General features: G+C 35.4%; 1 protein-coding gene across 1 annotated transcript in view; it reads left to right on the top strand.

The window, feature by feature from the left end:
• The window catches only part of LOC144451326 (arf-GAP with coiled-coil, ANK repeat and PH domain-containing protein 2-like), a gene marked incomplete at its 5' end in the record, with an annotated part of 103,380 nt that overhangs the window by 80,395 nt on the left and 6,516 nt on the right, over positions 1 to 16,469 (top strand). Inside the window, one exon of the mRNA XM_078142131.1 lies at positions 10,534 to 10,583. Within this exon, the coding sequence (XP_077998257.1) occupies positions 10,534 to 10,583 (50 nt within the window). The remainder of the gene's footprint in view (positions 1 to 10,533; positions 10,584 to 16,469) is intronic.

The following is a 16,469-nucleotide window of genomic DNA, read 5'->3' as shown; positions in this document are numbered from 1 at the left end:
AATTAAGACATTTAGAATTGTACCACTGTCGCTATGACAATTAAGACATTGAAAACTGTACCACTGTCACTATGACAATTAAGACATTTAGAATTGTACCACTGTCACTATGACAATTAAGACATTTAGAATTGTACCACTGTCACTATGACAATTAAGACATTTAGAATTGTACCACTGTCACTATGACAATTAAGACATTTAGAATTGTACCACTGTCACTATGACAATTAAGACATTTAGAATTGTACCACTGTCACTATGACAATTAAGACATTTAGAATTGTACCACTGTCACTATAACAATTAAGACATTGAGAATTGTACCACTGTCACTATGACAATTAAGACATTTAGAATTGTACCACTGTCACTATGACAATTAAGACATTTAGAATTGTACCACTGTCACTATGACAATTAAGACATTGAGAATTGTACCACTGTCACTATGACAATTAAGACATTTAGAATTGTACCACTGTCACTATGACAATTAAGACATTGAAAACTGTACCACTGTCACTATGACAATTAAGACATTGAAAACTGTACCACTGTCACTATGACAATTAAGACATTTAGAATTGTACCACTGTCACTATGACAATTAAGACATTTAGAATTGTACCACTGTCGCTATGACAATTAAGACATTTAGAATTGTACCACTGTCACTATGACAATTAAGACATTGAAAACTGTACCACTGTCACTCTGACAATTAAGACATTTAGAATTGTACCACTGTCAATATGACAATTAAGACATTTAGAATTGTACCACTGTCACTATGACAATTAAGACATTGAGAATTGTACCACTGTCACTATGACAATTAAGACATTTAGAATTGTACCACTGTCACTATGACAATTAAGACATTTAGAATTGTACCACTGTCACTATGACAATTAAGACATTTAGAATTGTAACACTGTCACTATGACAATTAAGACATTGAAAACTGTACCACTGTCACTATGACAATTAAGACATTGAGAATTGTACCACTGTCACTATGACAATTAAGACATTGAGAATTGTACCACTGTCACTATGACAATTAAGACATTTAGAATTGTACCACTGTCACTATGACAATTAAGACATTTAGAATTGTACCACTGTCACTATGACAATTAAGACATTTAGAATTGTACCACTGTCACTATGACAATTAAGACATTTAGAATTGTACCACTGTCACTATGACAATTAAGACATTGAGAATTGTACCACTGTCACTATGACAATTAAGACATTTAGAATTGTACCACTGTCACTATGACAATTAAGACATTTAGAATTGTACCACTGTCACTATGACAATTAAGACATTTAGAATTGTACCACTGTCACTATGACAATTAAGACATTTAGAATTGTACCACTGTCACTATGACAATTAAGACATTTAGAATTGTACCACTGTCACTTTGACAATTAAGACATTTAGAATTGTACCACTGTCACTATGACAATTAAGACATTTAGAATTGTACCACTGTCACTATGACAATTAAGACATTTAGAATTGTACCACTGTCACTATGACAATTAAGACATTTAGAATTGTACCACTGTCACTATGACAATTAAGACAGTTAGAATTGTACCACTGTCACTATGACAATTAAGACATTGAAAACTGTACCACTGTCACTATGACAATTAAGACATTTAGAATTGTACCACTGTCACTATGACAATTAAGACATTTAGAATTGTACCACTGTCACTATGACAATTAAGACATTTAGAATTGTACCACTGTCACTATGACAATTAAGACATTTAGAATTGTACCACTGTCACTATGACAATTAAGACATTTAGAATTGTACCACTGTCACTATGACAATTAAGACATTTAGAATTGTACCACTGTCACTATGACAATTAAGACATTTAGAATTGTACCACTGTCACTATGACAATTAAGACATTTAGAATTGTACCACTGTCACTATGACAATTAAGACATTGAAAACTGTACCACTGTCACTATGACAATTAAGACATTTAGAATTGTACCACTGTCACTATGACAATTAAGACATTGAGAATTGTACCACTGTCACTATGACAATTAAGACATTTAGAAATGTACCACTGTCACTATGACAATTAAGACATTTAGAATTGTACCACTGTCACTATGACAATTAAGACATTTAGAATTGTACCACTGTCACTATGACAATTAAGACATTTAGAATTGTACCACTGTCACTATGACAATTAAGACATTTAGAATTGTACCACTGTCACTATGACAATTAAGACATTTAGAATTGTACCACTGTCACTATGACAATTAAGACATTTAGAATTGTACCACTGTCACTATGACAATTAAGACATTGAAAACTGTACCACTGTCACTATGACAATTAAGACATTTAGAATTGTACCACTGTCACTATGACAATTAAGACATTTAGAATTGTACCACTGTCACTATGACAATTAAGACATTTAGAATTGTACCACTGTCGCTATGACAATTAAGACATTGAGAATTGTACCACTGTCACTATGACAATTAAGACATTTAGAATTGTACCACTGTCACTATGACAATTAAGACATTGAGAATTGTACCACTGTCACTATGACAATTAAGATATTTAGAATTGTACCACTGTCGCTATGACAATTAAGACATTTAGAATTGTACCACTGTCACTATGACAATTAAGACATTTAGAATTGTACCACTGTCACTATGACAATTAAGACATTTAGAATTGTACCACTGTCACTATGACAATTAAGACATTGAGAATTGTACCACTGTCACTATGACAATTAAGACATTAAGAATTGTACCACTGTCACTATGACAATTAAGACATTGAAAACTGTACCACTGTCACTATGACAATTAAGACATTGAGAATTGTACCACTGTCACTATGACAATTAAGACATTTAGAATTGTACCACTGTCACTATGACAATTAAAACATTTAGAATTGTACCACTGTCACTATGACAATTAAGACATTGAAAACTGTACCACTGTCACTATGACAATTAAGACATTTAGAATTGTACCACTGTCACTATGACAATTAAGACATTGAAAACTGTACCACTGTCACTATGACAATTAAGACATTTAGAATTGTACCACTGTCACTATGACAATTAAGACATTTAGAATTGTACCACTGTCGCTATGACAATTAAGACATTTAGAATTGTACCACTGTCGCTATGACAATTAAGACATTTAGAATTGTACCACTGTCACTATGACAATTAAGACATTGAGAATTGTACCACTGTCACTATGACAATTAAGACATTTAGAATTGTACCACTGTCACTATGACAATTAAGACATTTAGAATTGTACCACTGTCACTATGACAATTAAGACATTTAGAATTGTACCACTGTCACTATGACAATTAAGACATTTAGAATTGTACCACTGTCACTATGACAATTAAGACATTTAGAATTGTACCACTGTCACTATGACAATTAAGACATTTAGAATTGTACCACTGTCACTATGACAATTAAGACATTTAGAATTGTACCACTGTCACTATGACAATTAAGACATTTAGAATTGTACCACTGTCACTATGACAATTAAGACATTTAGAATTGTACCACTGTCACTATGACAATTAAGACAGTTAGAATTGTACCACTGTCACTATGACAATTAAGACATTGAAAACTGTACCACTGTCACTATGACAATTAAGACATTTAGAATTGTACCACTGTCACTATGACAATTAAGACATTTAGAATTGTACCACTGTCACTATGACAATTAAGACATTTAGAATTGTACCACTGTCACTATGACAATTAAGACATTTAGAATTGTACCACTGTCACTATGACAATTAAGACATTTAGAATTGTACCACTGTCACTATGACAATTAAGACATTTAGAATTGTACCACTGTCACTATGACAATTAAGACATTTAGAATTGTACCACTGTCACTATGACAATTAAGACATTTAGAATTGTACCACTGTCACTATGACAATTAAGACATTGAAAACTGTACCACTGTCACTATGACAATTAAGACATTTAGAATTGTACCACTGTCACTATGACAATTAAGACATTGAGAATTGTACCACTGTCACTATGACAATTAAGACATTTAGAAATGTACCACTGTCACTATGACAATTAAGACATTTAGAATTGTACCACTGTCACTATGACAATTAAGACATTTAGAATTGTACCACTGTCACTATGACAATTAAGACATTTAGAATTGTACCACTGTCACTATGACAATTAAGACATTTAGAATTGTACCACTGTCACTATGACAATTAAGACATTTAGAATTGTACCACTGTCACTATGACAATTAAGACATTTAGAATTGTACCACTGTCACTATGACAATTAAGACATTTAGAATTGTACCACTGTCACTATGACAATTAAGACATTGAAAACTGTACCACTGTCACTATGACAATTAAGACATTTAGAATTGTACCACTGTCACTATGACAATTAAGACATTTAGAATTGTACCACTGTCACTATGACAATTAAGACATTTAGAATTGTACCACTGTCGCTATGACAATTAAGACATTGAGAATTGTACCACTGTCACTATGACAATTAAGACATTTAGAATTGTACCACTGTCACTATGACAATTAAGACATTTAGAATTGTACCACTGTCACTATGACAATTAAGACATTTAGAATTGTACCACTGTCGCTATGACAATTAAGACATTTAGAATTGTACCACTGTCACTATGACAATTAAGACATTTAGAATTGTACCACTGTCGCTATGACAATTAAGACATTTAGAATTGTACCACTGTCACTATGACAATTAAGACATTGAGAATTGTACCACTGTCACTATGACAATTAAGACATTGAAAACTGTACCACTGTCACTATGACAATTAAGACATTGAAAACTGTACCACTGTCACTATGACAATTAAGACATTTAGAATTGTACCACTGTCACTATGACAATTAAGACATTTAGAATTGTACCACTGTCACTATGACAATTAAGACATTTAGAATTGTACCACTGTCACTATGACAATTAAGACATTTAGAATTGTACCACTGTCACTATGACAATTAAGACATTGAGAATTGTACCACTGTCACTATGACAATTAAGACATTTAGAATTGTACCACTGTCACTATGACAATTAAGACATTTAGAATTGTACCACTGTCACTATGACAATTAAGACATTTAGAATTGTACCACTGTCACTATGACAATTAAGACATTTAGAATTGTACCACTGTCACTATGACAATTAAGACATTTAGAATTGTACCACTGTCACTATGACAATTAAGACATTTAGAATTGTACCACTGTCACTATGACAATTAAGACATTGAAAACTGTACCACTGTCACTATGACAATTAAGACATTTAGAATTGTACCACTGTCACTATGACAATTAAGACATTTAGAATTGTACCACTGTCACTATGACAATTAAGACATTTAGAAATGTACCACTGTCACTATGACAATTAAGACATTGAGAATTGTACCACTGTCACTATGACAATTAAGACATTTAGAATTGTACCACTGTCACTATGACAATTAAGACATTGAAAACTGTACCACTGTCACTATGACAATTAAGACATTGAGAATTGTACCACTGTCACTATGACAATTAAGACATTGAGAATTGTACCACTGTCACTATGACAATTAAGACATTGAGAATTGTACCACTGTCACTATGACAATTAAGACATTTAGAATTGTACCACTGTCACTATGACAATTAAGACATTTAGAATTGTACCACTGTCACTATGACAATTAAGACATTGAAAACTGTACCACTGTCACTATGACAATTAAGACATTGAGAATTGTACCACTGTCACTATGACAATTAAGACATTGAGAATTGTACCACTGTCACTATGACAATTAAGACATTTAGAATTGTACCACTGTCACTATGACAATTAAGACATTTAGAATTGTACCACTGTCGCTATGACAATTAAGACATTGAAAACTGTACCACTGTCACTATGACAATTAAGACATTTAGAATTGTACCACTGTCACTATGACAATTAAGACATTTAGAATTGTACCACTGTCACTATGACAATTAAGACATTTAGAATTGTACCACTGTCACTATGACAATTAAGACATTTAGAATTGTACCACTGTCACTATGACAATTAAGACATTTAGAATTGTACCACTGTCACTATAACAATTAAGACATTGAGAATTGTACCACTGTCACTATGACAATTAAGACATTTAGAATTGTACCACTGTCACTATGACAATTAAGACATTTAGAATTGTACCACTGTCACTATGACAATTAAGACATTGAGAATTGTACCACTGTCACTATGACAATTAAGACATTTAGAATTGTACCACTGTCACTATGACAATTAAGACATTGAAAACTGTACCACTGTCACTATGACAATTAAGACATTGAAAACTGTACCACTGTCACTATGACAATTAAGACATTTAGAATTGTACCACTGTCACTATGACAATTAAGACATTTAGAATTGTACCACTGTCGCTATGACAATTAAGACATTTAGAATTGTACCACTGTCACTATGACAATTAAGACATTGAAAACTGTACCACTGTCACTCTGACAATTAAGACATTTAGAATTGTACCACTGTCAATATGACAATTAAGACATTTAGAATTGTACCACTGTCACTATGACAATTAAGACATTGAGAATTGTACCACTGTCACTATGACAATTAAGACATTTAGAATTGTACCACTGTCACTATGACAATTAAGACATTTAGAATTGTACCACTGTCACTATGACAATTAAGACATTTAGAATTGTAACACTGTCACTATGACAATTAAGACATTGAAAACTGTACCACTGTCACTATGACAATTAAGACATTGAGAATTGTACCACTGTCACTATGACAATTAAGACATTGAGAATTGTACCACTGTCACTATGACAATTAAGACATTTAGAATTGTACCACTGTCACTATGACAATTAAGACATTTAGAATTGTACCACTGTCACTATGACAATTAAGACATTTAGAATTGTACCACTGTCACTATGACAATTAAGACATTTAGAATTGTACCACTGTCACTATGACAATTAAGACATTTAGAATTGTACCACTGTCACTATGACAATTAAGACATTGAGAATTGTACCACTGTCACTATGACAATTAAGACATTGAGAATTGTACCACTGTCACTATGACAATTAAGACATTTAGAATTGTACCACTGTCACTATGACAATTAAGACATTTAGAATTGTACCACTGTCACTATGACAATTAAGACATTGAAAACTGTACCACTGTCACTATGACAATTAAGACATTGAGAATTGTACCACTGTCACTATGACAATTAAGACATTGAGAATTGTACCACTGTCACTATGACAATTAAGACATTTAGAATTGTACCACTGTCACTATGACAATTAAGACATTTAGAATTGTACCACTGTCGCTATGACAATTAAGACATTGAAAACTGTACCACTGTCACTATGACAATTAAGACATTTAGAATTGTACCACTGTCACTATGACAATTAAGACATTTAGAATTGTACCACTGTCACTATGACAATTAAGACATTTAGAATTGTACCACTGTCACTATGACAATTAAGACATTTAGAATTGTACCACTGTCACTATGACAATTAAGACATTTAGAATTGTACCACTGTCACTATAACAATTAAGACATTGAGAATTGTACCACTGTCACTATGACAATTAAGACATTTAGAATTGTACCACTGTCACTATGACAATTAAGACATTTAGAATTGTACCACTGTCACTATGACAATTAAGACATTGAGAATTGTACCACTGTCACTATGACAATTAAGACATTTAGAATTGTACCACTGTCACTATGACAATTAAGACATTGAAAACTGTACCACTGTCACTATGACAATTAAGACATTGAAAACTGTACCACTGTCACTATGACAATTAAGACATTTAGAATTGTACCACTGTCACTATGACAATTAAGACATTTAGAATTGTACCACTGTCGCTATGACAATTAAGACATTTAGAATTGTACCACTGTCACTATGACAATTAAGACATTGAAAACTGTACCACTGTCACTCTGACAATTAAGACATTTAGAATTGTACCACTGTCAATATGACAATTAAGACATTTAGAATTGTACCACTGTCACTATGACAATTAAGACATTGAGAATTGTACCACTGTCACTATGACAATTAAGACATTTAGAATTGTACCACTGTCACTATGACAATTAAGACATTTAGAATTGTACCACTGTCACTATGACAATTAAGACATTTAGAATTGTAACACTGTCACTATGACAATTAAGACATTGAAAACTGTACCACTGTCACTATGACAATTAAGACATTGAGAATTGTACCACTGTCACTATGACAATTAAGACATTGAGAATTGTACCACTGTCACTATGACAATTAAGACATTTAGAATTGTACCACTGTCACTATGACAATTAAGACATTTAGAATTGTACCACTGTCACTATGACAATTAAGACATTTAGAATTGTACCACTGTCACTATGACAATTAAGACATTTAGAATTGTACCACTGTCACTATGACAATTAAGACATTTAGAATTGTACCACTGTCACTATGACAATTAAGACATTGAGAATTGTACCACTGTCACTATGACAATTAAGACATTGAGAATTGTACCACTGTCACTATGACAATTAAGACATTGAGAATTGTACCACTGTCGCTATGAGGATGAAATTGAGATTGTCTCTTTGTTTTTCAATGTTAACTTGGGAAGGTTAATACCCAAACACTCTTAAATCTCTAAACCAATATCACTGCAAAGTTAATGTAATAAAACATTTTCTAGTAGGAAGTCAGCTGAGCTCTGTATACAGAAACTATCATATATTATAATTTCAGCTTGCCATAAAAAAAAAAAAAAAAAAAAAAAAAAAATATCACTGCAAAGTAAGGTCTCTTTTTATACCCTGACCTTTGACTTTGACCTCTACTGGTATATAAGAAGCCAATTTCTGTATCTAGAGACACCAATCACGATAACTGTGCCATACAACACACCATATGGGGTTATATCTTGGATGAAGTAAACCAGACAAACTTGAAAATCTATCAACTTCTGTTTAAACAATTTAATATGAGCAATTCTTTTGAAAGAACATAGCCTGCAATCTTTTCTAACCTGCGCTATACAATATAGCTGTATGGTAAAGTGGCCCTGGTCTCTGCACTATACAATATAGCTGTATGGTAAAGTGGCCCTGGTCTCTGCACTATACAATATAGCTGTATGGTAAAGTGGCCCTGGTCTCTGCGCTATACAATATAGCTGTATGGTAAAGTGGCCCTGGTCTCTGCACTATACAATATAGCTGTATGGTAAAGTGGCCCTGGTCTCTGCGCTATACAATATAGCTGTATGGTAAAGTGGCCCTGGTCTCTGCACTATACAATATAGCTGTATGGTAAAGTGGCCCTGGTCTCTGCGCTATACAATATAGCTGTATGGTAAAGTGGCCCTGGTCTCTGCACTATACAATATAGCTGTATGGTAAAGTGGCCCTGGTCTCTGCGCTATACAATATAGCTGTATGGTAAAGTGGCCCTGGTCTCTGCACTATACAATATAGCTGTATGGTAAAGTGGCCCTGGTCTCTGCACTATACAATATAGCTGTATGGTAAAGTGGCCCTGGTCTCTGCACTATACAATATAGCTGTATGGTAAAGTGGCCCTGGTCTCTGCACTATACAATATAGCTGTATGGTAAAGTGGCCCTGGTCTCTGCGCTATACAATATAGCTGTATGGTAAAGTGGCCCTGGTCTCTGCACTATACAATATAGCTGTATGGTAAAGTGGCCCTGGTCTCTGCGCTATACAATATAGCTGTATGGTAAAGTGGCCCTGGTCTCTGCACTATACAATATAGCTGTATGGTAAAGTGGCCCTGGTCTCTGCACTATACAATATAGCTGTATGGTAAAGTGGCCCTGGTCTCTGCACTATACAATATAGCTGTATGGTAAAGTGGCCCTGGTCTCTGCGCTATACAATATAGCTGTATGGTAAAGTGGCCCTGGTCTCTGCACTGCACTGGTCTCTGTCATGTGATGAGCTAGACACCAAATACACGCAATCATTTGTATACACTAACAAAAAGCTGTCTCTTAGTTCCCTATCTTGAATATTCTACAACGGCATGCAAGCAATAATTCATTGCTTATTCCTATATATATATATGTATATGTATGCCCTCTACGATCTACTGCCTTGCATAACATGATGTTATTTACAACAATTTTATAACTTACATGTACATGGCTGCTACATGATACAGACAGACTCTTCCCAAGCATGTTAAATGGATACAAAGCTCTAACTTTGTTCTGTTTCTTGTTTGTTTGAAGGATGCCTTGAAAATTGGCCTGACCACAGCCAATGCAGACATAGTCACCCTGTAAGTACAGATAAAGCCTACACACTATACTTACTCTTCTTATCATGAAATTAATAACATTTTGTGTTTTGTGTATGTACATGTATGTGTTGCAAGTCCACAAATTGTTGTGTGTTTTGATAACTATAAACTGGCAGTAGCACACTCACAGAATTCTGACTTTACTTCACTTGTCACTAAATTACAGACTTAAGTGTGTCAAACAGGAGGATGTGAGAGGAAGAAACAACACAATTTTTCTCGACCCTTCAGACAAGGTATACCATTAAGTCAAACAATTTTTTGAGATCCTGGGGAATATAAAACTAAAATCACATGGGTCTGGTGTACATAGAATCATTATTATTATTGGCATACCTTGTCTCCTTTCACATCCCACATCATACTAACTACCATCAGTAATAATATGTAATATTTGGTTGATTTGACAACTATAGATGGCAGTCTTTTCCTCTAGACTTCATTGTCTAGATTATTTTTGCATCATTACAATTCTTCAGTTTAGGACATTTAGTTTTGCCTTTCTCAAGTTTGCCTAAATTGTTTAGTACCTCAAATTGCTTACAAACACATGTACATTCAGAAAGTTCACTATATCTTTGTAGTGGTTGAAGTCAATTGTTTTTTGGTTAGAGTATTTGTACATGCTGCAGCTACTCACACATTGCATTATGCATATTAAGTAAGGTATTAAAACATTCATGTGACCCACATATGAATGACAGGTGAATCCATGTAACTTACCTTCTTGATATTTTGAAGTGTCAGTGTGCAGTGCTAAATTTGAAATCAAATTACAGACAATATTTAGATATTAAAACAGACAAGGAAAAGGCAGATTAGCAAGAAACCCTTTCAATAGATGTGGGAGAGGGAGGGACAGGAAATTGTGGCATTTCCTTTGAAGTGATGTGGGCTTGAATAAATTATGACATTTTAATGCATAGTTACACATTGTCTATGATTAATCCCAGTTTATACAAGTCAGATCAGTACAGCCGATGTTCGACTTGCCATTTTCCAAAATCAACACTCTTCAAATTTCATATAACAAAGTTCTCCTGTCCGATATTGTTTGGTGATGTACCATAGGTTTACTTTCAATGAGCAATTCACATAATAGATTTTAGTACTGAAGCTAGTATCTTAATACATACTTCAAATCTCACATGACTTGGTGTATACACTGACATCTGACATGTGTATATTCCATAGCTTGGTGTATACACTGACATCTGACATGTGTATATGCCATAGCTTGGTCTATACACTGACATCTGACATGTGTATATGCCATAGCTTGGTGTATACACTGACATCTGACATGTGTATATGCCATAGCTTGGTCTATACACTGACATCTGACATGTGTATATGCCATAGCTTGGTGTATACACTGACATACGTGTATATGCCATAGCTTGGTGTATACACTGACATCTGTGTATATGTCATAGCTTGGTGTATACACTGACATCTGACATGTGTATATTCCATAGCTTGGTGTATACACTGACATCTGTGTATATTCCATAGCTTGGTGTGTACACTGACATCTGTGTATATGTCATAGCTTGGTGTGTACACTGACATCTGTGTATATGTCATAGCTTGGTGTGTACACTGACATCTGGGTATATTCCATAGCTTGGTGTATACACTGACATCTGTGTATATGTCATAGCTTGGTGTGTACACTGACATCTGTGTATATGCCATTGCTTGGTGTGTACACTGACATCTGTGTATATGCCATAGCTTGGTGTATACACTGACATCTGTGTATATTCCATACCTGGAGGTATGTAACAGTACCTTAAATGGGTATCTGCGATTTGGAAGTGCGCCTCGTACAAACTCAAAAATGATGTCTGCGCCTGGTCGTACAACGTATCTCCGACTGGTCGTACAACGTATCTCCGATCGGTCATACAACACGAGTGCGATTGGTCGCATAGCGTGTTTGCGATTCGCTGCAAAGCTTAAAACCGGACGTTATAGGACAGGACCTCTCGAATCATTTCATTTAGTACTTCGAGAGTTATTAAAACAAGTTCTATCCGATCACCACGTCCGAAGTTTCGATGGCATCATTTATTGAACGTTACAAATCCAAGCAGAAGACAACAGCTATGCTGAAGTCACTAGCAACAAAGATTAATTAATATCTATAAACATGGACTTGAAATATAACCCATTGTTTCACTTGAACATCAACTAGCCCTATTAGGGTGTGTTGGGAATAATTAGCCTAGCAACTCGATCAAATATTTTGTCAGTCACCTTAGTGTCGGAAAATCGGAAGGAAAAAAATTACTAATGTTTCGCAAGAGCCTAGCCTTAGTCAAGGCCTTGTAACTATACATAAATTGTGGGGTAAAAGATATGAAAAAAAATGGCCATAATAATGTGAAAAAAAAACCCTGCGACTTGTACCAGTCTAGACTTGAACTTGTATCATATAAATTGTTTGTTAACCTACCTGTTAACTCTGTTAATCCATGATGTTCGTAGCAGGCTCTTGCAGCAGATTTCAGCATTTTTGTCCAAGTACCTGGAGACAACTTGGGTCCTTTACTTGGGTTGCAGTACGGAATGGTTTGTGGCCACCACACTGGGATATGGTTTTCATTACCCCAGTACGGTTTTAGTCTCTTTTCAGACACCTTCACCAGTTCAGGTACAAGGGTTTTAAGTACTGAATATGGTAATTGAGATAGTTTGCCTTCCGTTGTTTCTCTTAGGTCTGGTAGCTCGTTCTCAGTAGCAGTAGTTGGACTAGTTGTAGATGGATGAGGAGTAACACTGCTGACACTTGTTTCTTGGTAGGTTTCCATGAGAGTTGCTATACTGCTGGTTATCGACTTCTCAAGGACATCACTACCATGGACAAGAAACTTTCGACTTTTCGTTATTTTATCATAATATGTGGTAATGACGCATGCTTCTAGGGTTGTCTTCTTCATGTATGTGTCGGACCTCTTCTTCAGCTGCTTCCAGTTGTTCAATTGCGTTTTCGTTAAGTTTGGCATGATGTTGCTTCGACTTTCGTTTCGGCAGTGTGGTGTAATTTTGAAAAACTTGTGTCGTTTTATATCTTTTTCACAATGGATTATTTTTGTGTTAAAACCACAACGAATCATCATCTACATTCAATTTACATCATTATATTACGTTAGCATTGGTGCTAATAGTGGGTGATTATAAACTTTCAGTGTAGATTTTCGCCGACCCCTTTGGCTGAGGCCGGTCCCTACAAGCAACTGACTACCATTGTTCCGAAGGTGTCAATTTTAGTCAATTAGGTGTAACGGTCTTATTGTTATTTGAGCTAAAAAGGTGGAACGGTAACGCCTACATACATCAAAGTCTCATCTGAACAAATGAAACAATTTGACTCTCCTTGATTGCCCTTAAAAGTTACACGAATGACGAAGGGTAATTCCCCCCCCCCCCCCCCCCCCATTGTTCGTTTATGGTGCCGGTGATGCAGAGCGTTCGGACATCGCTACTTGCATTCATGTTAGAAATAAAATGATAATAGCAATTCGTGGTAACAATTTCAAATTGCATCAAAAATCATTGCTGAAATGTAATATTTAGAGAAAAAAATGGCGGTCATCGATCGCTGTGATCGTACATTTGATGCGACACGACGAAGTGCCTGCACGGCAACTCATTAGCTTTATTATTACGATTGTTGTTTTTGTTTCATTCAGTGCTTTCGTGATTGTCTCGAAGGCTAGAACTATCACATTTTTTTTATAATCGTAGTGTGATCGTAGTCCACGAAACTTCCCATCTCCGTAATAATACATCCATGTATTCATGTACTGGCACGTAATAAGAAGCCACACCAATGTTTGTATATTGTTTGTACATTCGTACTTGACCATGTTGACAGATTCGGCCACCCTTTAGCCTAGGCAATGCGTTACGCTTGATTTTTGAATGATGAAAGCCGACAATGAGTTGAGTTGCAAAGTCGCTGAAAGTTTTATAACTACGAGTCGGTGCATGGTGTCAACTGCCCTAATTGTTTAAAATACCATAGACTCTGGCGTAGTTTTTGGAAGGCATGGATGTATTGTCTCACTATATAACACATCGATGATGAAAGAAGCGGTAAAGAGCTACAGATTTGTTAAATTGTTACAATGTACAATTGTTTCACAGACCACAAAGAATCAAATGTCGGTGCCGACGTCCTTCATACGATTGTCGCAGCATTGCGTTGCCTATCGACAAAGTTCAGAGGGAGCTTACCGACACCGTGTACACGGGACCACAACTCCGAAGTGCGGAATGAAAGTGACCCCTCCCGGGGCCCCCACCTCCCGTTAGTACGTCGATCAACGCATGTGTACATCGATGGCATGTTTGATTTTTTTTACACGGCTTCAACTATCGCATGCGATCGCATTCTTTATCAAATTGAAATATCGTAGTATGATTATAGTCTAGTAAACATTCACGCACGCAAAACAGGGTATTTGGGTATTTGGAAATGACGGACGTCGGAAAGCAAAGACCAATCGCACTCGTGTTGTATGACCGATCGGAGATACGTTGTACGACCAGTCGGAGATACGTTGTACGACCAGGCGCAGACATCATTTTTGAGTTTGTACGAGGCGCACTTCCAAATCGCAGATACCCTTTTGGAGTACTATTATATACCTGATACCTTGGTGTATACACTGACATCTGTGTATATGCCATAGCTTGGTGTGTACACTGACATCTGTGTATATTCCATAGCTTGGTGTATACACTCACATCTGACTTGTGTATATGTCATAGCTTGGTGTATACACTGACATCTGTGTATATGCCATAGCTAGTGTGTACACTGACATCTGTGTATATGCCATAGCTTGGTGTATACACTGACATCTGTGTATATGCCATAGCTAGTGTGTACACTGACATCTGTGTATATGCCATAGCTTGGTGTATACACTGACATCTGTGTATATGCCATAGCTTGGTGTATACACTGACATCTGTGTATATGCCATAGCTTGGTGTATACACTGACATCTGTGTATATGTCATAGCTTGGTGTGTACACTGACATCTGTGTATATGTCATAGCTTGGTGTGTACACTGACATCTGTGTATATGTCATAGCTTGGTGTATACACTGACATCTGTGTATATGTCATAGCTTAATTGGTGTGTACACTGACATCCGTGTATATTCCATAGCTTGGTGTATACACTGACATCTGTGTATATGCCATAGCTTGGTGTATACACTGACATCTGTGTATATGTCATAGCTTGGTGTGTACACTGACATCCGTGTATATAATGCCATAGCTTGGTGTGTACACTGACATCTGTGTATATGCCATAGCTTGGTGTATACACTGACATCCATGTACCGTATATACATTGCTTGGTGATATAATTGATCAGCCCACTCTGAGACTCGTCTACTTTCAAATAACCATGATGTTTTTTTTGACATCAATGCTGTAACAAAATATCACAATGCTGAATGGTTTCATTTTAAAGTGGTCACATTGATGAGGATTGGGTATGGGTGAATCAACATACACCAAGTCCCTGTTTGTGTTAACTCAATACAAATAAAAGTATACACTCTTATACTTTACATTGCATAAAGCTCAAAGTTTGTTACAATACGTTCAATAACAAACATTTTACACATTTGTTATGCTTTTGCAATTTATTGAGTTACAAACACTGATTTTGTCAATTTTGTTTCATATTGATTTTTCAAGTAGGAAGCCATGATAAAATTGTTTAGTAAATTCAAAATTCATAATAATACCAAATCCTCATCCCTATGGCCACTTTAAACTCACCCAGATATCACTACTACTATATCTATTAAATGGTAACTATTACTGGTA

The sequence above is a fragment of the Glandiceps talaboti genome, chromosome 21 (assembly GCF_964340395.1).
Source record: "Glandiceps talaboti chromosome 21, keGlaTala1.1, whole genome shotgun sequence".
Lineage (NCBI taxonomy): Eukaryota > Metazoa > Hemichordata > Enteropneusta > Spengelidae > Glandiceps > Glandiceps talaboti.
Note: the sequence above shows the minus strand (reverse complement) of the source record. Positions and strands in the feature narration are given on the sequence as shown.